Genomic DNA, 26,389 nt, shown 5'->3' on the forward strand with positions numbered 1-26,389 from the left:
TTTTTTTTTTTTTTTTTTTGTAGACGTCTTTAAAACGCTGGCTTCTGCAGATCTAGGATTATTCCCGCCGTTTTTTGAAAATGCCTTTGATTTTAGGATTGAATCGTCTTCATAAGTTATCCTAGTAATCCTTAGTGTGCGAAAAGACAAGGCTGACTTCATACTGTTCAGTTTTGTACTGTTTGGCTTTGTGAAGGGAGTTTTCCGTCATTTAATGTGCGTAGCACCTAGAAGTGTGGACTGTTACTGCTGTGCACTAGTGGGTGTATCCATCAGTCCAGCGGCTCAGCCCAAGAAATGTACAAGTTGTTTTCCCAAAAATGGTCTTGCTTTTGGAACCAAGGACAATAGAGTAAAAATGTCTAACATTGAATATTGTTGCGGTTTACGTGTTTTGGCCTGTGTACCAATAAACAATCTTAACGTGTGATGAGAATCCCACTTTTACAGATAAAACTGGCACACAGAGGAAAAGTTTCCAAACAAGGTAACTGACTACATGTCCTCTTCTTTACTGTTTTATAATAAAGGTGGGGAAATTGTTGAAAGAACGTGCTAGAAGGCATTGGACCTAAGTGATACATCAGTAGCCCCTTTATAGTTTCACCAATTCATGTGAGTGGGGACAAGTCTGATACCACGTTAAATTATTAATCTCTTTCATAGGGAGCAGAGCTTCATCACCTTTGTGAGCTCCAGGACGCTCAGTACTGAATAGTGCCCGAAGGCATGTGTCAGACATTTGTTGTACAAAAAATGAACAAGATGATGAGAAATATTTTTAGATCTTTATTGGCCACGTTCCATAAAAGTCCTTGAGTTTTTCTGCTCAGTCTTTTGAAAATATCAAGTACTAATTTCTTATGATAAATTATGTCAGGTTAAAACCTAATACAGCACTATAGCCAGACATTCTATTTTCACTTTGTGTAGTTTGTTCTTTCCTCTATTTGGATGGATTGAGGTTAGACCATCCATTTCCACAGATATGAACCACCAACTATGATGAGCCTAATAACCGTGCTCAGCACTGAGGGATACACTGGGTAACCAAATACCATAATGTGTTCAGCTAAGTGCCATGAAAGTAACATGAGCAGAGTGGTATGTAGGTGCTAAAATAGGGACATTAATTCTGCCCTAGGTAGTTCAAGAAGGCCCCATAAAGGAGTATCTTGAAAAATACAAGTTTGCTGTGTTACTTTAAGGCATTTATTTATCTAGTAGACATACATGAATGCTTTCAAAGAGTCAAGCACTGTCAATATCCCTGGGGTCTGGTTTCTTCAATTATAAAAGTAGTGGTTTATGTTAGTTTGCTCAGGCTGCTGTAGCAAAAGACTGGAAGGCTTACACAAGAAATTTATTTTCTCGTGGTTCCGGAGCCTAGAAGTTCAAGTTCCAAGTGACAGTGATTTCTTCTGAGACCTGTCCTTGGCTTTTAGGTGGCCACCTCACCGTATCCTTACATGGTCATTCCTCTGTGTGCGCACATCCGTGCTGATGTCCAAGTTTCCTTTTATAAGGAACCCAATAGGCCTATGCTAATGGCCTCATTTTAACTTAATTACCTCTTAAAAGTCCTTATCTCCAAATATAGTCACATTTTGAAGTACTGGGGAGTACTCAGGGCTTCCACATATGAATTTTGAGAGGCCACAATTCTCCCCATAACAGAACTTCTGTTCTTTCTCCCCCAGCAACCTTTGAATCTATAGCATACATCTGTAACAATGCCTACTTGATCTTAGCTTGGACCAAGCATGTTATCTCATTTGTAGGAAATCATGCTTTTGTGTGCAGCAGAGCAGGTAATGTTACCTTGTTAATCATTTTGTTATTGCAGCCCTAGCAAACTAATACACTTTCTTTGGAGAACTGCTAGTTCTGGCTGGAAAGGAAGAGAGAAAAACTGTAGAGTTAAACAGGAGTTAGATCAATCCATCAGGATCTTTTAACTGATTTGGATTTTATTCTGAGGACAATGCAAAACTATTATTCAAGACTATGACAAGGTTAACTCTGGCTTTACAAAGTATGTTTAAAAAAAAAGGCCTAGAGCTGTTGTTTCCAGACCTAGGAACAAGTTAGAAATGCAAATGTTCAGGTCCCAGTCCACCCCATACCTACACAGACTCAGAAAACTCTGGGGATGGGGCCTGGCAACAAGAGTTTTAATCAGGCCTTCCAGGTGATTTAAATGCCGACTAAAGTTTGAGAACCAGTGGCCTATAGAACAAGGCCAGACTGGAGGTCCCGCTTACCTCACAGGGTTGAGAATCAAATTGGACACAGCATAGGGAATATGGTCAATGATAGTCTAACAGCCCTGTATGGTGACAGATGGTGGCTACACTTGTGGTGAGCACAGCAGAACTTAGGAGTTGAGTCACTATGTTGTACACTTGAAACTAATATAACATTGTGTTTCACCTATACTCAAAAAAAAAAAAAAAAACTTTAAAAAAACAATCAGGATTTTGAACATTGGCACTTAGTCCCTGGGACATTGCGGCCAGGTTGGCTTGGCTTGTCTCTAGCGCTAAGTGTTGAGCTCTAGAGGCGGCTCTAGAGATGTCTGTGAAGTTTGTAGGCTTTGTGATAAAGAAAATTCTTAGTTTCTGGGGTAAGAGGGGCAAGCTGCTGTTGGGCTTCAACATCAGCTTGCGGAGGGCCGGCTCGGGGAGTCTGAATGGTACCAAACAAGACAACCCCGGCCCTAGGTACCACATCCAAGACCTAGGTCTCAGAAAGATCCATAAAGCTGCCACCATGGGGAACGTAGTGAAAGTACAGTAGATTCTGTTGCTGGGGATAAATGACTGGAATGATAGAGACAAGATGAACAGGTAATAGGGACTTTGAGGCTGGCAGGGAGGAGGCGGAGTAGACGGGGAGAGGCACTCACCTTCCTGGCCTCAGACTGGAGAGCTGAGCCCTCTGTCACCCAGGGCACTTGGCCATCTTTCTTCCAGTGGCCCCGTAGCACCTAGGTCCCGGGAACCTTAGGTGGGGTCAACGTCCGGCCGACTGAGCAACAAAAAATCTTCAGCTGCCTTTGGACCCGTTCATAATTCTCCATAGGGAGCACTTTACAGACGGGCTTGATGTGATTTAACGAATTTTCAATAGTAGTAGAAACGAAAATAAGGGGTTGCCTGGGTGGCTCGGTCGGTAAGCATCTGCCTTCGGCTCAGGGCATGATCCTGAAGTTCCAGGATCGAGCATGGAGCCTGCTTCTCCTCTGTCTGCCACTCTCTGTCTCTCATGAATAAATAAAATCTTTAAAAAAAATCAAATGAGATATACATAAAAATGTTGTAAAGAAGTATATATACATGTCATTATTTGTATTGCTACAGCTCTAAGATTGTTACTTCACAGGTTCCAGCTTCTTTCCAAGTTTGGACATCTGTACTTTCCTAGAATAGCCCATTTGCTGACTTGCTATATAGCTCTGAAACAACTTAAAATCCAACACTTTAACTTCTACAAATATTTTATAGGAATGAGGTCAAGAAAGAGGCTCTGAAATACAGATCCATATTTGAATTCCCACTTAATACATCTGTGATTTTGTTCTATTTCACTAAAATCTTTCCAGGCATTTATTCTCCCAAGTAGATTTATCCACTAGTATAGAATGCTCTAAGCATTTATTTCACCTGTTCAATAAACTAGGCTTCTCTTTTGAGATTACTGTTAATCAGTTACCTAAGACTGATGAACTGATAAAAATGAAGCCTTTGGAAATACAAAACTGAAAGACTGAATTCTGATAAGCCAAGTGATTTCCCAATTTCTCACACTAATTTCAAAAGAAGTTATATTTATAAAAGCATGTGTTCATCAGAGAAATCTTCAGAAATACAGAATAAGAAAGTAAAAATTACTTGTTCCCTATCACCTAGACGAAATTATTACAAATATTTTGGTCTATACCCATTTAGTCTTTTTTCTTTGTATAAATTTTTAAATAAACATATATCCAACATATATCCATACACACTACAGTTCTTTATAGAACTGAGATCTTACTCTAATATGGTTCTCTATTTTTTTCTACTTATTTTTTACTCAATGTTGTATTGTGAAAATCTTCTCATATTCTTAAGAAAAATGTGAAGAATATGACTTTTATGACCACGTATTTAGTCATCTACTCCGCTTGAGGTGACACCTTTAAATTCACAACCAAGCCCTCTGCAAAACGGGGTAATGAAAAACAAAAAAGTCAGCTGTACGTTTAGAACATTAAAAACTTCAAAAAGGAAAAAAAAAAAAAACTTCAAAAAGGAAAATGAAGGCAACTATCCAAATGATTTATGAGAAAAAAAAAGTTTCACAACAGTTTTCTGACAGTTATTCCATTGGTATGTTTTTTTCTTAAAGCCATGGCTTCACATAGAATATCTTTCCACTGTTTCCCAAGATTTTTAGGTATCAATGCTGTAACATTTTAAAGAGTTTAAAAAAAAAAAGAAAACCCAATACCAAAATAAATAAAACCCAATAGCTGTTTCAACAAAAAAAAAGATAATTTTCTAAAATTTTATATTGTATGAATAAAATAAAATAAAATGCCAAGTCTTTTTTTTTTTCCAATTAAGAAATTGCACAGGGCAGTAGAATATGTGATTCTTGACCTCAGAGTTGTGAGTTTGAGCCCGATGTTGAGCAGGGAGCCTACTTAAAATGTAAAAATAATGAAAAAAAAATTAAGAAATTTCATGGGCAGTGACTCAAAGAATCAAGTCCTTGAGCAGGAGAGAAGAATGAGATCCAGAGTACAAGGGGTGGAGTTCTTTCTGACAGTTTTCTCTTCCATTGAAACAAGAAAGATGCAAGAGCAAATGAGCACGGATGTGAACTTCTGAAGTTGAGGCATTCCCTGCCGGTGGTTTCCAGTTTCTCAAGTATGATGCAAGTACACCAGCTGAAAATGGGTGAGGGTTAAAGGATATAAGAGATTTGAGTTGAGAAGCCAAGGTATGAATGGTTAATCCAGAGAATGAATAGTTTTGCCAGCCAGTATGAAGTGCTCCTGTGAGGTCTCAGATCATACATAAATTAAAACCAGTCAGCCCTGTTGTATGGTTTTTCTATAGCAGTCTTTGCTACTTGGATGCAAGCAAATGGAATGGAAAAGTTTCTTTCAGTGGGGTTCAATCCAAACAAGACTGAGGTTCTATCTTGAGAGTCCTCCAAGCAAGAAAGATAGAGACATTGGTATAAGAGGGTTGAAAATGCCTGCAAAAGAGCAATTGCAAGGATTGATCGAGGAATCTAAGTTGGGTAAATTGGAAGTGTTTATGATGCCAGAAGCATATAAATAGATTTTTTTTAGTGTTGGGCTTAATGGATTCGAAGTGTTAATAGGTCAGTGAGAGTATAATAAATGAGCTGAGGAAAAACGCTAGTGATTGACAATTGGGATACTTGAAGTTGAGACTTAGAAGGCAAAACAGTTATTGATGACAAGGCTCAAAGTTTTACCACTTGGAATGAATGGATGATATGAAATAGAGGAACAAGTTGTTGAAGAAGATGAAGAGCTAAAAAATCTAAAAGGCCAAGTGCTGAGGGTGCCTGGCTGGCTCAGTTGGAAGAACATACGACTTTTGATCTTGATCTTGGGGTCATCAGTTTGAGTCCTGTGTTGGGTGTAGAGATTACTTAAATAAATAAATCTTTAAAAAATAAAAATAAAACTAAGAGGCCAAATGCTGGTGTTGCATGGGCCATCTTTAAGAATGTTAAATTCACAGAGAATATGGACAAGGATGGTGCAGAAACCTAGAGCAAGGAAAAACAGCCTATAATATCTGAGGGAGAGTGGCCAGAAGGTTGATAAATGATAAAGATGATAAAAGATGATTTACCCAGATTATATGAACTTCAAATGTTTTTGAAGGAGGAAAGAGGAAGAATAGTTTTGAAGTAGTAATCAAGAACAAAGAGGCCACCCAAACCTGTGGCCCAACCTCTTGGCCTTAAGGTACACAGGGTATGAGGAAAACATAACTCATACTTAGGAGAGTTGAAAGCAAAAATTACTTTTATCACTAAAAATTTATAGTGCTTGGGCTATAACTGGGTGCATCTAGGACAATTCCAAGTCTGAATGTGATTAGTCATGACTTTGTGATGATATGGAAAGGTGATCTCACGGTCTGATCTCTTGTGACATCAACCGTGTCTCCTGAGAAATGTAGAATCTGCACATAACCTCTAGTTCATGGTGTCTAAGGATAAGAGGAGAGATAACTAATGAAAGGGAATGAAAACGTTTTTGCTTAAGGAATATCCACTTCAAGCATCTGAATGCAGTTCTTTATGAATTATATTATCTTTTATGTTGGCTTATAGGGCATAGTACTATGTCTATTTATTTTAAAGATTTTACTTATTTGAGAGAGAGCACGGCACGCAAGTGGGGGTGGGGAAAAGCAGGGGGATAGAGACAAGCAGACTCATAGCCCTATGTGGGGCTCAATCTCAGGACCCTACCGTCATGACCTGAGCTCAAATCAAGTTTGATGCTTAACCAACTGAGCCACACAGACACTCCATGCTGGGTCTATTTTTTTTTTTTTTTAAGATTTTATTTATTTATGAGAGACACAGAGAGAGAGGCAGCCCGATGTGGGACTCAATCCCAGGACCCAGGACCCAGGATCACACCCGGGCTGAAGGCAGGCACTAAACCTGGGAGCCACCCAGGGATCCCCCCATGCTGGGTCTATTTAAAGCAAGTTACAAAAACAAACACCTTGCGAACTCAACAGGTGATTTTTTTTTTTTTTTTAGCTCAAGGTCAAAAAGCAGGATGAAGTATTATCATTAAGGACTACGCAGCCTAAAAAACGGAAAAATATCTGGAGTGCAAGGGCCCTATGAAAAAAGCCACTGCACTACCCTCAGGTGAGTCTGTGACTTCAGCATTGTATTCTACTCACATCAAATTTAGGTATAATATTATCTTCAGGTATCCTTCTCCAAGTATCCATTTCAGGGACCAAGCTGCTCAGGTATCCTCAGGACACAGGGCAGCTGTCAGAGCCGGGAGACCCTTCTATGTACCCACCCTGGTCAGATCATATATAGCCTTAGTAATTCTTACCCTTTTCAGGTACAGCAGCAAAACCTACCTCTGAAAAACTGTTAGTACAGTCAGGACAGAGCCAAATTCTTCAACTAGCAAGTTAACAATTTAGCACGGCCTAATTCAAAAGGGTAGAATAGACCCATCGGCTGTGGTCTTGCTGTGATTATGTATTTGTGGTGCAAAATCATGGTCCTTTAAGTCGCTGCTCAGTTCCCCTTATGAAGATAAAAGCAATTCCCTAGGTGCCCAGGGAAGCTGTGGGGAGAAAAATGAGGTAACTTTCACAAGGCATCCTTAAAATGTACAAAACAATTTGCTACTTAAAAGACAATTTTAATTTGCACTACTAGCTTATTACTATTGCTTAAATATATGTAATACTGAGAGTTTTAGAAAATAAACACAAAATTGCCCCCTAGGAAAAGAATCTATCATTAAACAGTGTCTCCTCAATTTGAACAAAATAAAATGACTTAACTCAAAATAGGGAGCATTTTTAGGGAAAGCATTTTTGTTTTATTTTATTTTATTTTATTTTAGTCTGGGGGTCTGCGTGGACCAGCCCCGCAACCCCCAGCCAAGTGAAAGCATTTTTTAAAAATTTACTCAAACAACCATGCAGAAATCAGATAACGTTTTTAAAAATTTTAAGCAGCTTATAATGCAGTTTGGAGTACAGAATTCTGGGGAAATGATCAAGGAGCCCTAAATGCAAAGTCAGTTTCATTTTTTTCTTGGAAGAAAAGCATCTTGGAATGCATCTATTCGTAAGAAACACAGGTATTTGTCACCAGTGGTTATTTGTTTGCAGGAAAACATTTTAATCTTATGAAACTTGAGACTTTTTAATGTGAATCAGTAATACGGGTGTGATTAGGGTTCCTGGCCTGACCATAGGTCACCCAGCTCTTCTATGGTTGAAATCTAGGTATGCACCATCTGTTTCCTTAAGTTGCCCATCAAGGCATTCCTAAAGGTTTCCCTTTCCCTTCGACCGGTCGTATTATGAAACATTAGGTTTGACTCAGTTACGGTTAAGATTCTTAGGGGTCTACGAATCTAATCCAGAGATGCTCTCAACAAAAATGCAATTGTGCCCCAATGTGCAAAACGAAATCCTTCAGGAACGTCCCAACCTGTAGGGCCAGAAACGAATGGAGTATTTGACGATGCAATTCTGTCACAAATTCAGGGGCATTTCAAAGTGCCCCGTAGTCGAGGTCTGGTTTTTCCTGAATTTCGGGAACAAAAGCGTTGGCCAGCAGGGACGGGGGCTGAACGGCTTGCTCGGCCCGTTCCGCCCGCAGGTGCACCGCAGCGAGGAAGATGAGCGCCGAGAAGCGCGCCCCGCTCCTTTTCTTTCCCTTCAGGGCGAGCGTCCGGGGGAGGAGAGGCTGCGGTGGTTCCCGGGCCGGCGGCGGCGGGCGGCAGAGAAAGGCCCAGCCCGGGGTGCCCGCGGCTGGCGAGGCAGGCGGCCCGTCCGAGGGCGACCGAGCCAGAGAGGAAAGCGGCTTCTCCAGCGGGGCGGCGTGGGGCGGGGCGGAGGAGGGGGCCGCACACCCGCGGGGCACGGCCGCTCCCTTAGCGGCGTCCTAGGCGGAGGGCGGGGAAGGGCGGGCGAGGGGAAAGCAGAAACGGAGCGCGCTCGGTCCGGGGCTCCCGCCCGAGCCGCTTTGAAACTGCGTCTCCACAACCCCTCGCCCCGAGCGGCGGCTAATGGAACCCGCGCGAGCGCTGCCACCAATCACGGCGCGGCTTCCTCCCGCCGCGGGCCAATGGCGGCGCGCGTTCTTGGGGCGTGGGCCAAACAGGCTGCTCCGGCCTCGCGGGTGGTGTGTGTGGGCTGGGGTTGGCGGAGGCGCCCGTCCTGGCCGCGCTGGGTCCGCACTTGTGCTCGGGCGGGGGGGCTTTTGTGTCCGGCTTCGGCCTGGCTTTGTGTGCGCGAGCGTGTGCGGTGCTCGGCGGCGCTCCTCCCGGGCGGGAGCCGTGAGACTCGGAGGCGGCAGCGCGGTCCCCCCCTCCGGCCCCGAGCGCGGCCGGAGAGCGAGCGCGCCGGCGTGAGCGGCGGCTGGGAGGGCTGCGGGCCAGGGGCTTCGCCGCCGCGATGCCGGAGTTCCTGGAAGACCCCTCGGTCCTGACGAAAGAGAAGTTGAAGAGTGAGTTGGTGGCCAACAACGTGACGCTCCCTGTCGGGGAGCAGCGCAAGGACGTGTACGTGCAGCTCTACCTGCAGCACCTCACGGCGCGCAACCGGCCGCCGCTCGCCGCCGGCGCCAACAGCAAGGGGCCCCCGGACTTCTCCAGCGACGAGGAGCGCGAGCCCACCCCGGTCCTCGGCTCCGGGGCCGCCGTCGCAGGCCGCAGCCGGGCCGCCGTCGGCAGGGTAAGGACGCCCGGCCGGGGCCACAAAGGCGGGCGGTTGTCGGTTGTCGCCGCCCCGCGCGAGCTCGCAGCCCTCCCTCCCTGGCGCCCCCCTCGGGCCTCCCGGGCGGCGGAGCGCGCGACGCCCAGAGCGGCGGGCGGGCAGGTCTGCGGGGGGCGGGGGGGCAGTGTGTGTGCCCGGTGTGCGGCTGGCCCTGGCCCTCGGGTGGCCGCGGGGAGCCCGGGCCTCGGCGGGGACTGCGCGCCCCCTCCGGGAGCCGCTCCTTCGGGAGGGTCGGCCCGAAACTGCTGGAGGTCACGTTCGAGCGCTTTTCCCGCTTTATTAACTGAAACGACTGGTAGCCGAGTCTCAGAGCGCTCCCTGGAGGGCAACTGGTGACACACTAATTTCTTACCAAAATTTGAAATAAAGAAATTCCCGCCTTTTTATGCTTTTGCATAGGGAGGGCTTTTTGAACCGTTTATGGCTTTTCTCGTTAGTGTTCGTGTTTTCCAGCAACAGGCCATCTTTTGGCGGGGCTGTGTTCTAAATTAAAGTGAGCGCTTAGGATCAGCGTCTTTAAGTGGTTGTCCTAAATGCTGAAATATTTGGAAATTCTGGTAGTTACCGAGGGCTTGGATTTTTTTTGTTTGTGTTTTGTTTTCTGGCAAATTTTGCATGAGAAAAGGAGAGATTTCGGAACCAGGAGATGCTCATTTCTTGACGTTCTGATACGGGAGTGATAGCAATTTGGAATGTCTAATCACGGTGCAATCTCAGATTGGTTCTCCCAGGTGCATATCGCGTTGGAGAATAGTTTGGTTTTTGTTCTGTGGGTTTTCATACGCTGTTTTGTTGGCGTGAACTGCCTGCTTCTCAGATTTCGAATCCTGCGGAGTGTAATTAAAACTAGTGATTGGGTGTAATAGACCTCGCTTTGTAAGACCGGTTGCGAAGTTGCGAGTTGAGTTTTGATAAAAGTACTGCATCTTTCAAAGTTGTGCTGTTCAGCTTTTAAGAAATCTGTGCGGTGTGTTTTTCCGGATTACCAAGTAGAAGTGAAAGAAAGATGCAATGTAGATTTTTAACTGAAAATCTTAGCCTGAGCGTTAGAGAAATTGAAAATCTTAAGTAAGTGGTCTGGCAAATAGTGTCAAATTCTTGTTCGTTAAAGAAAAGACCAGCTGTACCATTTTGTTTCTGATGTCTTTGTGGATTTGAAGCCAGTTCACTTCTCCATAATTAAAGGAAATTTAAGAGACTTTTTTAAAATAAAAGAGAAAAAGTAAAGCATATCCGTTATCTGCTTTTCCTCAACCCCTATGAAAAAAATACTGAGACGGATTTAAAGATTTTGACAGATATGAAATCTTTTCCATTTTAATCAGTCTCCTGTAGAACCCTGTATGTCTTTTGTGTAAATGTATTATTGTTGAGCCATGGACGTACTTGGTTGTGTTTATGATAGGATTATTCCTTCTTACTTGTTTTTATGATTCTTTTTGGACAGAACCCTTAATCTTGATTCTTGATTCTTGATGTTTTTCCTTCCAAAACTTTTTTCAAGAGTGTGTCCCAACTAATATAACATTGTATGTTAATTATACTTCAATTTAAAAAAAAGTATATCACAATCTACTCTTTATTCTTGGAAGGATAAAAATTTCAGTTTAGTTATCCAACGTTTTTAAATTCCTACCAAGTGGTCGTAACTACTAGAGTTTGACTTCTGCAGACCCTGCTCACTACCATAATTATTTATTTGTTGGATTTTTTTTGGATATTAATTAATCGTGTTTGTTATTTACATACTTCATCTCAGATTTCCCATGTTATCTAAGTTGGTCAGCACCACACAAATATGTTCTGGGTGGAAGGAATTAACATTTTTAGAGAATCTACAGTCTGTTGGCATGCTAAGCCCTTTATATCTCATTTAATGTTTTAATCCTTAGAAAAACTATTTCATAGCCGTAGATTCAACTCTTAACTGTCTGGAGTAGTTAAAACTCAAATGCCAGGCTCAATGGTGTCCACAACTTGAAAAAGTTAATGATGGTAGTTGGGTGGAGGTATTGTTTTCTGTTTCTTTTTTGTTTTTTGTTTTTTGTTTTTTGTTTTTTTTTGTTTTTTTACTTTTTAAGATTTTTATTTATTCATTCATGACAGAGGGAGGGAGAAGCAGGCTCCATGCAGGGAGCCCTACTCGGGACTTGATCCGGGGTCTCCAGGATCCCACCTGGATCCTGGTGGGTGAAGGCCGCGCTAAACCGCTGAGCCACCGGGGCTGCCCTGTTTTCTGTTTTAAAGCATATTAAATAAATAAAAATGACTTGTAATTGAACTTAGGAATCTGATAGACTTTATCAAGCATAGAAAAAATAATCTTAAATTTATAGGAAAAGAGCCTTAGGACATTTATAATAACCAATAAAATTATTATCCATGACATATTATTCTTATATGTGCCATATTTTATGTTGTGGCCATTGTTAGCCCCACATGTAATAATAATGTCACATTTCTTAAAGAATATAATCTAGCAGATAGTCAAAGTATGTTTGAGAGTTGTATATAAGGCAGATTTTTTTAAGTGGTAAATTTTTAACATTTTATTTTTTATTTTTTTTTAAATTTTTATTTATTTATGATATTCACACAAAGAGAGAGAGAGGGGCAGAGACACAGGCAGAGGGAGAAGCAGGCTCCATGCACCGGGAGCCCGACGTGGGATTCGATTCCGGATCTCTAGGATCACGCCCTGGGCCAAAGGCAGGCGCTAAACCGCAGCGCCACCCAGGGATCCCAATTTTTAACATTTTAAAACAAATCAAACGTTACTGTGGATTTGGTCAAGGACATAGCATATACCTTCTATTTAAACATGGGTTTATAAGGAGTATTTTTAATTAAAAGGATAAACTTCCCATTTAGTCATGCCATGGTCTCTTAGATTCATTTGGTGTGATATGACAAAAATACTTGAGTGTTCAAAATTTGGTTTTGTTTTTTAACTTTTGTATCTAAGCTTTTTATTTTGTGCGTCTTGATGACACCAATGTTTTTAGGTTTTGAAATTACCTAGATTTGTTGACACAAAAATAAATATTCACAGAGTTGGCAATCTGCCTTTTCATTCCAAGGTGCAAAGCAGGTATAGCTATTTGGAATCCAGTAGAACATAGCATTCTTGAATGGTCTGATCTAGTGGATCATGAATTCTTAATAGGAAATATTTAAAGACATGCAGCAGAGGGGCAGCCCTGGTGGCTCAGTGGTTTAGCGCTGCCTTAAGCGCAGGGCTTGATCCTGGAGACCCGGGATCGAGTCCCACGTCGGGCTCCCTGCATGGAGCCTGCTTTTCCCTCTGCCTGTGTCTCTGCCTCTCTCTCTCTCTCTCCCATGAATAAATAAAAATAAAATAAAATCTTAAAAAAAAAAAGACATGCAGCAGAACAGTAAAAAGTATGTTAGTGATGGTAAATGTTAATTAAATCATAAATCGACTGCCATACTCTACAGTAAGGTGTTAAAGTGTAGAGACTTTCAAATCAGAGAGTTAAACAGTAGATTAAATTTCCAGGTCTATGCACATTCAGGTGACTTTGAACAATGAACATTGCCTATCAGGTGCTTTTCATCTGGAAAATAGGAATAATCTAGTAACTAGTAACTGAGGATGACAAGAGGTTGCATTTGTTAAGGTGTCTAGTGCTCAGCAGTTGATACCTATTACAACATGTGATTTCTGAATGTTTTTGTGTTTATTTAGCTCCAGAGCAATGCAATGTTACCATAATATTTTTTTCAGAATTGGAGGAGGTAAGTTTGTGAAAGTGATAGACTTAAAGTCTGTCCAAATGTTACTTTATGGCTGGAGTTAGCTGTGCAACTTTGGATTTAAGTTTTTCCTCTCCTAAAATGGGGATGTTATCTGTCTCATTTAATTTTTAGGATTCTGTAAGTTAATATACATGTAAGGAAGTTACCCAGAACACAATTTGGTATATACTAAGTGCTCAGTAGAATATATTTTATAATAATTAATAATTATTATTGTACTTCATCTTACTACTAATGGTAGAAATTTAAAAATAAGAGTAGCTGAGGGTGCCTGGCTAGCTCAGTCAGTAGAGCATGAAACTCTTATTAATCTCAGGGTCGTGAGTTCAAGCCTTACGTTGGTTGGCTTAAATTTAAAAATTTTAAAAAGTAATAAATAATAGTAGTTCATAGGTGATATTATTAAAAACAGCTGTTGGATTTTAAAGTTGAAAGAGACATTGGAGATTATCAGGTAGTTGGGAAGAAACTGGAGAACATTGCCTGGCAAATAGTAGGTAGTTGGTATTTTTGACTGAATGAAACTAAGATGTAATTGACTTGAACAAAAAACCTGCAGGCAGAAATCAGTATAAATAATGGTTCCTTCTTCTGAGTGAAGTTGCTGGCTTAATAATTATGTATAATACACCTGTCTCCCAATTTGTCTTCTTATTAAATTTGATATCATAAAAAACAGTATTACATTTCTGAAACGTTTCTCCCTGCAAATTAAAAGAAAAATCAGGTAGCTTGTTATGATTTCCTGCTTTATCTGACTTACCTTATGCAGTTTATTGGCGTCTTAAGATTTCTTTGGATAGCTGTAATGTTTCATTGTTTTAAGAAAATATAAGAGTGTTGGTTTTCTGCTTTGATTTGATAAGCCTTTGTTATTTCTATTTTTATATTTATTTATTAGAGAGGGAGAGAAGGCGTGTCTGCGCAAGTGGGGTTGGGGGGAGTGCAGAAGAAGAGAATGTCAAATGACTATCTGCTGAGTCCAGAGCCATTGCTGGGTGCGATCATATGACCCTGAGATCGTGACTTGAGCCGAAATCAGAGTCAGACGCTTAGCTCACTGAGCCACCCAGGCACCCCAGGCCTTTTGTTATTTCTTAATAAGAAATGAGTTTTTAAAAATAAGTGACTTATTTTTCCCTTCCCAGATGGCACTTTCATTCATTCAACAAAACATCTGTAAGATACCTACTCTTGTGTCAGGCAGTCTTTTTTTTATTTTAGATGCTTGGGATACAATATGAATATGACAGTGCCTCTTCTTTCTGCTACCCTCTTAAATGCTGCATCCAAAACACCTGAGATACACGTTAAAATACAGATTCTCAGGCCCAAGATTAGGACTCAGATTGGGGTAAGACTTTAAAATAGGAGTAACTTTTCCTAAAGTTTTGAAGTTTTGATAACAAACCAGACTTAGGGACTATTGCTCAAGGAATTCATCATCTGGAGAAGATAAAAGTATGTTTATAAATAGGTGAAATGTGGTGAGTGCCAAAGAAAGAGATTTCTTGAAAACCTCAGGCTGAGAAATTTAAAATCTTGGGTGTTTTCAAAAAAAAAAAAAATCTTGGGTGTTTTCTTGATAGTAAAATTTGAAAATTTTTATGATGGGAGGGATTATCTACCAGTAATCTGTACTTGACTGCTTTTCTTTAAAGTATGTTAATACAAGGGAGATTTCCCAATTACCCACAATTTTTGGAAAATTCAAGTAGGTCACTAACACAGGATTTGGTCTATTTGACTTTTTTTTTTTTTTTTTTTTTTTAAGTCTTTTTCTCTATAAAGAATTCAAGGCTATGATACATAGAACTCTTGAACTCTTGGCAACTATTTTGACATCAGTGTGTAAGTTGCTTAAAGATTTGAGCCTGATTGTATATCAGTGCAATAATTAAAGCCTTCTGAAAATATCTTCACTAAGTTTCATCATCATCTTTTAAAGATTTCTCTTGAATTGATGTTATTGTTCTTATTAGCAGTTATCCTTAAAAAATAATTTCTCATAATGTTGCTTTGGCAAAAAATAGAAATTCTAATACATGGCCAAATCATGTCTGATTTTTATTTTTCCCCCTTAGCATCATTGAAAGTAAGCAGTCCATACAACTGTGGTTTCACCATTTTGTATAAAATATTTCTAGGATACAATATTGACTCATTTGCTTTAGATAGCAATTTGGGCCTAAACTGACTTTGATATTTGTGGCCATTTTTTGTTGTTGTTGTTCAGTTCTCTGATGCTTTCTGGGATTACTGAGGCATTTTGTAAGACTGTCTGCCATAAGCCTAGAAAGCATCCATACTTCTACCCTCTTCTCTTGTTTATCCTTGGAAGTTTAAATAGTTTTTCCAGTGAATACTGCCATTGCTTAGGTTATTTTTAAAAATTATTTTGAAATTTCTTTCAAAGCTTGTTCCATGTTTTTTCACCTTTTCTAAGTGTGAAATGGCCACATAGTACTAAGTGTGATGACAAAGCTGTGTCAAGAGGTGATAGCCATGAGGTTTGACTTCCTTCATGGGTCAAAAACTGGCTACTAAAGTCTCTGTATTTCAAGAATATTCATTTGGACTTCTTAAATTCTGATATGCTTATTTAAAGGAAATCATTCTTAAATATAAAAGTATTATCTTCATGTTAAATCTTAAACTTTCATAGAATAAACTTTTAAGGATTATTGAAAGAGGCCAGTAGTAAATGATTATCTGGGTGAAAATGTTTAATCCCATTCTACTTACCCTTGAGTTTTTGATGCCATCACCTCCTCTTTAGATAGGTTAGCCAAAATTGACTATTTAAATAGTGTGTATCTTTAAAATTTGAGTTATCATCATTGAACTTATAAAATATCTTCAAATAATGAGTTGCTTTTAATCTAGTTGATTGCTAAGGCCTAATAAACCTTTAGATCTGACGGAGGGTGAATTTGCATGTTTATTGTATATAATCTTACTTATAAAGTAGGTGAACATTTTTTAACTCTGTGGAAATGATAACTGGACTTTATTTACAGAAAGCCACAAAGAAAACTGATAAACCCAGACCAGAAGATAAAGATGATCTAGATGTAACAGAGCTCACTAATGAAGATCTTCTGGATCAGCTTGTGAAATATGGAGTAAATCCTGGTCCTATTGTGGGTAAGTTGGTAAAATTTCAAGTAGCTTTTCGGTGAGTGCCACACATTGCTTTCCTGTCTTTTCTAGCAGTTGGATTTGGGATTCTAAGGAGCAGCATTTCTTTAATATGACCAGACATAATTTCCTTAACTATAAATGAAGAAAATGAGAGAAATGAACTTAGATAATCTCAAGATTCTCTATTGTTGAAATTGTTTCATATGGTGTTCATGTCACAACTACCTGGTGAGATATAGGGATCTTACATTACAGTTGAGGAAAATCTGAAGTGACATAATTAGCCAGATTCATCCAAGTCATTAAATTGGTGACAGGCTTATTAATACAACTCAGGTTAATTGATTCCTAGCATTTTCAGTTACATTAAAAGTACCATTTTTGAAGTCTTGTTTTGATTGAATTCAAGAATGATCCCTAAAAGAAAAACTAACAAGAAAACTTGGAGCTGGGATCCCTGGGTGGCGCAGCGGTTTGGCGCCTGCCTTTGGCCCAGGGCGCGATCCTGGAGACCGGGGATTGAGTCCCACATCGGGCTCCCGGTGCATGGAACCTGCTTCTCCCTCTGCCTGTGTCTCTGCCCCTCTCTCTCTCTCTCTCTCTGTGACTATCATAAATAAATTTAAAAAAAATTAAAAAAAAAAGAAAACTTGGAGCTAAATCCACTAGATTTCCATCATTTGGTTGCCATTGGTGATTTTGTCTTAATTTTGGAGGGTCTTGACAGTAACCTCAAGATGAGAAATGTCTGTCTTGATCTTCTGGGTTATGTAAAAATTTGAACACTGGACAAACCACAAGAGACTCTTAACCATAGGAAACAAACTGAGGGTTGCTGGAGGAGGGAAGGGTTGGGTAACTGGGTGATGGGCATTAAGGAGGGCATGTGATGTAATGAGCACTGGATGTTATATACAACTGATGAATCACTAACTCTGTCTCTGAAACTAATAATACACTATATGTTAATTGAATTAAGATTTTTTTGAAAAGAATTTTTATGTATTTATTCGTGAGAGAGAAAGAGAGAGAGAGGCTCCCTGCAGGGAGCCTGATGTGGGACTCGGTCCAGGAACTCTGGGATCATGCCCTGAGCCAAAGGCAGATGCTCTACCACTGAGCCACCCAGACATCCCTTGAATTGAGATTTTTAAAAAATTTGAACACTGGGGATTTGGGGATTTTTTTTCTATAGGTGAAGTTGCAAACAATTTAGAATGTTGTCTTTCGTTTTATTTAGCATACTACTTCCAAGTAGCTGGTAATAAGCCTATGAATATAATTGCCAACAGACATTTGATAGCTTTTTAAATTTTTCATTTAAAATTCCAAAAGAGAGGGATGCCTGGATGGCTCAGTGGTTGAGTGTCTCCCTTTGGCTCAGGACAAGATCCCAGAGTCCCTGGATCGAGTCCCACCCACATCAGGCTCCCCTCAGGGAACCTGCTTCTCCCTCTGCCTATGTCTCTGCCTCTCTCTCTCTTTGTCTCATGAATAAATAGTAAATAAAACCCTTTAATAAAATTCCAAAAGAGCAATGCTGCAAAAATGTATATTATATATTAGTATGTGTTAAGTTACATATTGGGTTTTCCCAGCTTTTTTTGAGGTATAATTGACAAATTATATATATATTTAGTGTGTGTAATTTGGTGTTTCTAAATTATTTATTGGGAAGCGATCACTGTGATCAAGCCAATTAATATATCCATCACTTCACAGTTTTGAGTTTGAATGTGTGATGAGAGAGCACTTATGATCTACTTTCGCAGATGTCGAGTATAGTAACTATAGCCCATTCTGTATGTTAGATTTCTAGAACTTAGTCATCTTTCAGAAATTTTGTATACTTGACCAACATCTTTCCACTTCCCCCTCCCTAGCTATTCATCTTACAACTACATATATAATATTTTGAGATCTTTTTCTAAAATATGTATATTATTTTATTCATCTTATAGAAACCAGAGAGGCATATAATAAGTATAAAATAGAAAATAAAAGCTATTTTTGGCTTTAAATTGGCATTCATGTTGAAATGTGTTTAAAATGTGTTTATAATCAATTTTACCTTGCTATCTAATTGATGATGTAATTTCTGTTTGTGGCACACATTTTCCATAAAAGGTCGTTTTAATCACAAGGTAGTTATATCTAAATGTGATTTAACACCTTAAATTTATACAGTGTTATATGAAAATATATTCAACTAAAAAAATGATTTATATGACTTCTCTTTTCCCATAATTAAATGGCTCTTTTTAGGCATATTAATATGAGAGAGGTGGGGTTTTAATTAAAGTATTCAGAGGAATACAGTTTGTTTATAAAAATGATTTTTTTCTACAAGGCAATATTTTTCTACGTAGGAATGGGAAAAATATACAAAGTCCAAGACTTTTCAGTCAAAAATGCTTGGTTGTACATGGTTCTTTAGTAGGTGATCTATAATAAGATTTGTATCAATCTATGTATTCCATGTTACTAATAGAAACATTGTAGGGATCCCTGGGTGGCGCAGCGGTTTGGCGCCTGCCTTTGGCCCAGGGCGCGATCCTGGAGACCCGGGATCGAATCCCACATCAGGCTCCCGGTGCATGGAGCCTGCTTCTCCCTCTGCCTGTGTCTCTGCCTCTCTCTCTCTCTCTCTCTGACTATCATAAATAAATAAAAATTAAAAATATTTAAAAAAAATTGTAATCATGTATTAAGATCTCAGAAAAACCCCTATTTTAGAAAAGAATCCTTTATATAGTATTTTAAAGCACTTAAGTGTAGAAAAGGAAAGAGTGAATGTAACATTTTAATGTTGCTAAAGACCATGAGCAGGATCTTAAATAAAACAGTACAGATGCTCAAGTAAGTTCTGCCTTAATACAGGAACAACCAGGAAGCTATATGAGAAAAAACTGTTGAAACTGAGGGAACAGGGAACAGAGTCAAGATCTTCTACTCCTCTGCCTACGATTTCTTCTTCAGCAGAAAATACAAGACAGAATGGAAGTAATGACTCTGACAGATACAGTGACAACGAAGAAGGTAAAATTTTAAATGATGTTAACCAACTGTTTGTAATTTTTTTCCAGACTCGTAAGATACAGTAACCCTGAAGAAGATACAATTTTAAATAATATCACCAAGTTATATGTGATTTTTGTTCATATCATCAATAATCCTCCCAAGTAATTCGATTTAAATACCTTTTGTTGAGAATTCTAAGAAACAGAAAACTACAAATGTCTCATTGGTTTTGGTTTTGTTTTTGGGGGTACCTTTATCTTTTTTGCTTCAAATTTCATTTTTCTAAAAGAATAAAATATTAAAAATAAAGATGTTTTCCCCACTTACCCTTTCCAAGTATTAGCAACACAGAGGCTACCACTGTCATTAATTTGATGCTTATCTTTCCAATCCATTTTAAATACTTTTTGAATTCACATCCTGAGATCAACACCTGAGCTGAGATAAAGAGTCAGATGCTTAACCGACTCGGTCACCTAGGCACCCCTGAACACTTTTTCATATGCATCTTATACATGGTACTATTTTGAACTTAAATACCATGCTAAGTCTTATCACTTACTTTTCTTTATTCTATTATACTATTGAGATCTCATCTTACTGATTAATTACGTATGTGTCCAGTTTATTAGAATTAATACATAGTCCTAGTATTTATAATATGGCGTATATGCTCTGTTCTCTTTTGCTAAGCGTTTAAATTTATAGTTTTTGCTAGATAATGTGATTTCAAGGCAGCTATGAAGCACATATTTTGACGTATTTCTAGTAGACTATATTTTAAGAAAATTTGACCATGATATTTAAGTATTTTTTGAAAGTAGTACATGAAATTAATGTTCTTTCTATAAAAGAATGCTTGATATTTATAAAGTTTTAATTCATTTGACTTGTTTGTCAATTTATGATTATTTAACCCAAATTGCTTATATCTTCATAAGCATTGCCTGCCAGGGCACAGTGTGTTGAATTGGTTGTTCAGAATATGAAATATAGTCTTTTCCTTCAACAGCACTATGTTAGCAAGGAGGCAAAGAATAAAATCAGCTTGAACACAAGTAATGCTTAAACTTCCTGCCTCTTTTGCCTCTACAGGAAAGAAGAAAGAACACAAGAAAGTGAAGTCCACTAGGGATTTTGTTCCTTTTTCTGAACTTCCAACTACTCCCTCTGGTGGATTTTTTCAGGGTATTTCTTTTCCTGAAATCTCCACCCGTCCTCCTTTGGGCAGGACTGAACTACAGGCAGCTAAGAAAGTTCATACTTCTAAGGGAGACCCACCTAGGGAACCTCTTATTGCCACAACCTTGCCTGGCAGGGAACATTTGCAGAAGTTAGCCTCTGGAGGGAATTTGTTTACTTCCTCCAAGTCTAGCCATGGTAGATGTTTAGAGAAAAGTTCTTCGGCATCTTCTCAGCATGAACTCGCTGCCATGTTGGTCTCTGCTGCAGCTTCTCCTTCACTGATTAAAGAAACCACCACTACTTGCTATAAAGATATAGTAGAAAATATTTATTGTGGCGAGAAAAGTGGAATTCAACCATTGTGTACTGAGAAGTCCCATGTTTTAGATCAGTCAGTTCTCTCTAGTGACAGGAAAGGGCTAGAGGAGTCCGAGAGTTCACAAATAATTTCTCCTCCACTTGCTCAGGCAATCAGAGATTATGTCAATTCTCTGTTGGTCCAGGGTGGAGTTGGTAGTTTGCCTGGGACTTCAAACTCTACACCCCCAATGGATGTAGAAAACAGATGGAAGAGAATTGATCGATCTAATTATCAAGACACTGAATCCCTGTCTCCTCCACGAAAATTCCCTAGACTCAGTGAAAAGTCAGTAGAGGAAAAGGATTCAGGTTCCTTTGTGGCATTTCAAAATACACCTGGATCTGGAGTGATGTCATCTTTTGCCAAAACTGTTGTCTCTCATTCACTCACCACCTTAGGCATGGAAGTGTCTAAGCAATCACAACATGAGAAAGTAGATGCCCCAGAACTATCTTTTCCCTTCCATGAATCTATTTTAAAAGTAGTTGAAGAGGAGTGGCAGCAAATTGACAGGCAACTGCCTTCATTGGCATGCAAGTATCCAGTATCTTCCAGAGAGGCAACACGGATATTATCAGTTCCAAAAGTAGATGATGAAATACTGGAGTTTATATCTGAAGCCACTCCACCAGTAGGTACTCAGGCAGCTTCCACGGAGTCTTGTGATAAACAGTTAGACTTAGTACTTTGTAGAACATATGAAGCTGCAGCATCAGCATTGCAGATTGCAACCCATACGGCCTTTGTGGTTAGGGCTCTGCAGGCAGACATTAGTCAGGCTGCACAAATTCTTAGCTCAGACCCTAGTCATATGCACCAGGCACTTGGGATTCTGAGCAAAACATATGATGCAGCCTCATTTCTTTGTGAAGCTGCATTTGATGAAGTAAAGATGGCTGCCCATAGCATGGGAGCTTCCACTTTAGGTCGCCGCTATCTCTGCCTGAAGGATTGTAAAATTAATCCAGCTTCTAAAAATAAGCTCGTTGTTACTCCTTTTAAAGGTGAAACCTTATTTGGAGGAGAAGTATACAAAGTAACTAAAAAGCATGGAAATAAACGCTAATTAAGTTAAGAATAAAAGACACCTATTTGATCTTTGATAATGGGGAACTTAGAAGCTTCTCTAAGAATTTCAATTGCTTTTATGCAAAAATTTTCTTTGAAGATCTTTATAGTTTCCAGATTGGGCTATTTTCAAAGTCAAACTTCTACCCATCAAATTACAGTATAAAAGTAATAACAAGTCACATTTTTTGCCTCATACAGGTCACTCTAACCTATTAAGATTTTACAATTCTCCAAAACTAAGAAAATGCAATTAATTAGAATATAAGTGAGTCTTCACTGATTTAAATATTACTATATATCTTTATTTTCTGGAACTTGGCTACGTTTTTTTTCTTTTATTCTCAGTTTTGTGTTTTTTACCTCTGTATTCCCTCATACTATTCTAGATCAGTGCAATTCAAAGTGCCAGACTGCAGATGGTTACTAATTCATAGACAAGAGAAGTGTGCACCAGAATTTGGATCTAGAGACACTTCTTAAATCGATGACAGGGTTTAGTTTTATGGCAAACTTTTATTGATAAAAACTGTGTGCCAATTTACATTCTGGTACAAGTGTCTCATTTCTTTAAGGACTGGTAGCAAACAGTTCATAGACCACACCTTGCAAAATCTACTCTAAATCATAAAATTCTGGAATAGTGCATTCTCACTGTCACTATAGTTTGTCCGATGAACTAGACACTGGGAAAGTGGCCCCTTTTTTTTTTTTTTTTTTTTTTTTTTATAACACTTTCAAGTTATGTTATGGTTCATGGATGATTAGGCTTAATCTAAATTCTAAAAGCAAATTTATTTTAAATTCTTGAGAAATCATACTATATTCCTTTGTATAAAGCAGTATATTCTGTGTTTTCATTTCTCTGATTGTAAGATAAGTAACTGTAGAGGCATTTAATAACCAAATTTCTTTGTATTTTTATGGAAAATAGTAGTATTAAGTATCAGCAAAATATAGTCCCTTTGGTAGTCCTGGCCATCGCTATATTCTTAGTATTCATGTCCATCTTTGCAGCTTCCTGGGAGTAATTTTGTTATTTGTCTTCTGGAATGTACATGTATACATGTACCTACTAAGTGCTATGTGATTTTTTTTTAATGTATTACTGTAGAATCTTTCTGCAAATTCAATAAAGTTATAATTTGAACAGTTTTGTGTGGTCTCCAGAAACATGTTGTATGTGTGTTTTTTATTCTTGGAGTTGCAACAAATTTAGATATTTATACATGGACATCCCTTTTCCATTTCTTCATTGAAACTCACTTGAGATTCCAATGGTGTAGTTGAAAATATTCTAATTATCATTGTGTGGTTTTTCTTCTATTAAAGACCATGTTTTTATTGGCTGTTGGAATTTAAATCAGAGGAATAAATTTGTAACCAGCTACCTTATTTGTTTAATCAATTTCTGCTTGATTACTACTGGGTTCTTTACTTTGTCATTTCTAATTCTTAGATTCTGAGTTAATAAAACATGAGGTTAAAAAAAATAAATAAAACATGAGGTTTATAATGCTAATGATTGTCCAAAACATAATATATCATAGATCCATTAATAGATGCTTGGGGAGGTGAAGGTGGGGCTGATACCTTAATCCTAAGTAAAATTGAACTATTTAAATTAGCCTGGTAAAAATCACTAATTTGGGGGGAAATTGCAAGTAGACTCTGGACTAAGACTAGATAGCAAAACAGAACTATCCTGATTACTTTTTAGCACCAGTGCATTGAGTTCATGCAAAACTAAGCTTTTTGTTTAAGAATTGATTCCATTTCTTTTTCTTTCTTTCTCTCTCTTTTTTTTTTTTAAGAATTGACTCCGTTTCTATCTCTGGTAGGAAAGTAATCTAACTTAAGTTTTAGGTAATACAAGTTTTAGTAGTAACAATGGACATTAATTTTGCTATGTTGTTATGATAAATGGCCATAGAAAGGTGGAGGTTAACTAAAACTTTTACAGGTCTTTAAAAATCTAGCTCTTCAGGGGCACCAGGCTGGCTCAGTTGGTAGAGAGCAGTGACTCTTGGGGTCTACACCATGCTGGGTGTATAAAACTGGGAAGAAAAAAAAAAAGCAAAAAACACAAAAAAGTAGTTCTTCACATGGTGATAAAAATCAAGGCAAGGACAATGGAATATTGAAGACTATAAAAAGATATATTTGAGTTGTTTGGCATTGTGGTGATATTGTAATTAATATATATGCACTAGCTTCTTAAAGAAATGTTATTTTTATTAAAATGGAGAGGAGGAAGAAAAGTGACCTGTGAGTTTTATTTTCCTTACCTCCTCAGTTATACCAAGGTGGTTTCTTATGATAAGCCTCCATGAACAGTTTGAATTCACTTTATGTTTTAGGCTATTAGTTCCAGAAAAAGTAAAGAATAGGAAGAAGTGGTGATCAGATTAAGGAGTAGGGGAGTAAACATGGGATAAAATAAGAATGGGGAAGTAGTTTTCAAAGACAGAAATTGCAGCTGAACAGTCATGGTTGATTGAGGTAATAACTAATAGGCAAACTTGTTTTACCCAAGAATGTACCTAAAACCAAGGTTCCAGGGTAATGTTAGGATGACCTTGTAGTTTACTGTGTATTTCAGAGAGTAATGTTTCTCCGATGTTATTTCCAGACTCTAAAATAGAGCTCAAGCTTGAGAAGAGAGAGCCACTAAAAGGCAGAGCAAAGACTCCAGTAACACTCAAGCAAAGAAGAGTTGAACACAATCAGGTATCTTTAGTTTTATGATCGCTGTGTTCAGGTGTAAGTAATCTGACAACACTAATTTGCTTGCGTCCTAGCCTTTGGTTAAATTCCAGCACAGTCAATGAAGTGTTCATTCCATTGTTCATCAAATGGCATTAGAAATCTAAACTTCATGTTTTTTGTCAGTAGTGTAGCCTGTGCTTACTGCTAAAGCAAGTGTTAATAAGTGTCTCATTTGTGTTTGATTCTGTGCTAATAAGCATGGTTCAAAGCCAGTCCTATTGCCTTTTAAGGGAAATATTTTAAAAGGTGGAAATAAATGCCTAAGCATAATTTTTTTTAAAGGAAGGGGAAAGGATTTTATATTTAATCTTTGTCTAGATTCGTAACTTTGCTTTTACTTCTGCTTGTCTCCTGTGGCTTTTTCCTTGACTCTGAAGCTAATCCGTTCCTAAGACCCCACTTTTCTTCCCCTTTCTGAGGTGAAAATTTATCTGTCTCATTGTGGAGGCAGGATACAGTTTTTCAAGAGGAAAATGTAGGAAATAGAACTAAAAAGCATAATTTACAGAGAACAAATTATTGACTAATCTAGCATTGATTTGGCTGACCTTTACAAGATAGCTATCCCTGGAGTCATTTTCCTTATCATTTTGTCTAGTTGGTTATTTATCTTTTCTTTGTCTTGTGTCAGTTGGTTATTTATCTTCTGTCATTCTAAAGTCACACATCCTCAGAGGAAGTTCTTGATTTCTTAAGCCATGTCTGTCTTGGTTTGATATACTTGATAAGTTGAATTTCAGAATTATTTGTTAGAGATAAGCTTGGTGATTATGGAGAATGTATAGAGCACTCAGTGAAATATTGTGTTTAATATAGAACCAAATACTGGAATAAAAATATTATTGCCCTTTTATCTAGTATTACTAGGGAAGAGCTACAAGGTCATGCTGAAGAATAAGAAAATAACAGAGCAAGAGAAACTAGGAAAATCCAGTGAAGGACAATGAAATAGACAAGCATGGAGAATTGTAGTTCATAGTATAAAAGCAGAATGGTATGGAGCCATCAGGAATGCTCGACTGGTCAGATAACAGGTTAAAAGGCAGGATGAAGGATGGTATTAAAGATGGTTTGAGTTGGGGAATATAAACTGAGGGACAGGATAAAAATAGATTTAGGAGAGGACGATGGCCTCATACAAAATTTAGAACATTAAAATCAGAGGGAAGAGTTTAATGACCCTCTAGTCACAGAGCTTCACAAGTTTTAAACATTTTACTAGTTTTGTTTCATCTTCATCTGTACTCCAGCTTTTTAAATTCCTTTTGGTTTTGTTATTTTGCTTTTTCCTGGAATATATTAAAGCGAGTCTCTGGCATTTCACCTGTTAAAATGTCAGTATTTCAATATATATCTCTAAAAGATAGAAACTATTTCATGTAAACATACATAACAATGCTATTATCATACCTAATAAAATTAATAATTCTTTCATATCTACTCTGTTCAAATTTCTCCAGTTTCAGAAATACTCTCATGATTAAATTACTCAAATCAGGATCCAAGCAAGCCGCACATACTGTTTTGG

The 26,389-nt window shown here is 38.5% G+C and overlaps 1 protein-coding gene and 1 long non-coding RNA gene across 12 annotated transcripts in view; one reads left to right on the plus strand and one right to left on the minus strand.

Moving 5' to 3' along the window:
- Positions 1-26,389, plus strand: part of TMPO (thymopoietin) — a 37,925-nt gene that overhangs the window by 504 nt on the left and 11,032 nt on the right. For 2 of the 11 annotated variants that reach the window (XM_077845942.1, XM_077845940.1), the window contains exons 2-6: positions 6,811-6,924; positions 14,538-14,667; positions 16,334-16,460; positions 19,338-19,496; positions 20,574-23,242. In XM_077845942.1, coding sequence (XP_077702068.1) covers positions 14,554-14,667; positions 16,334-16,460; positions 19,338-19,496; positions 20,574-22,090 — 1,917 coding nt within the window. In that variant the 5' untranslated portion in view covers positions 6,811-6,924; positions 14,538-14,553 and the 3' untranslated portion in view covers positions 22,091-23,242. Of the gene's footprint in view, positions 1-23; positions 488-4,837; positions 4,947-6,544; positions 6,696-6,810; positions 6,925-9,057; positions 9,492-9,715; positions 9,866-14,537; positions 14,668-16,333; positions 16,461-19,337; positions 19,497-20,573; positions 23,243-24,724; positions 24,823-26,389 lie in introns of those variants that run through there. The other 9 variants (XM_077845947.1, XM_077845948.1, XM_077845938.1 and 6 more) reach the window with 8 other exon arrangements.
- On the minus strand, positions 86-9,531 carry LOC144282390 (uncharacterized). The gene is made up of 2 exons (XR_013350844.1): positions 7,152-9,531; positions 86-3,282 (listed from the first exon to the last, which is right to left on the minus strand). It is a non-coding gene; the product is annotated as an uncharacterized LOC144282390 (long non-coding RNA).

The sequence above is a fragment of the Canis aureus genome, chromosome 13, assembly GCF_053574225.1.
Source record: "Canis aureus isolate CA01 chromosome 13, VMU_Caureus_v.1.0, whole genome shotgun sequence".
Lineage (NCBI taxonomy): Eukaryota > Metazoa > Chordata > Mammalia > Carnivora > Canidae > Canis > Canis aureus.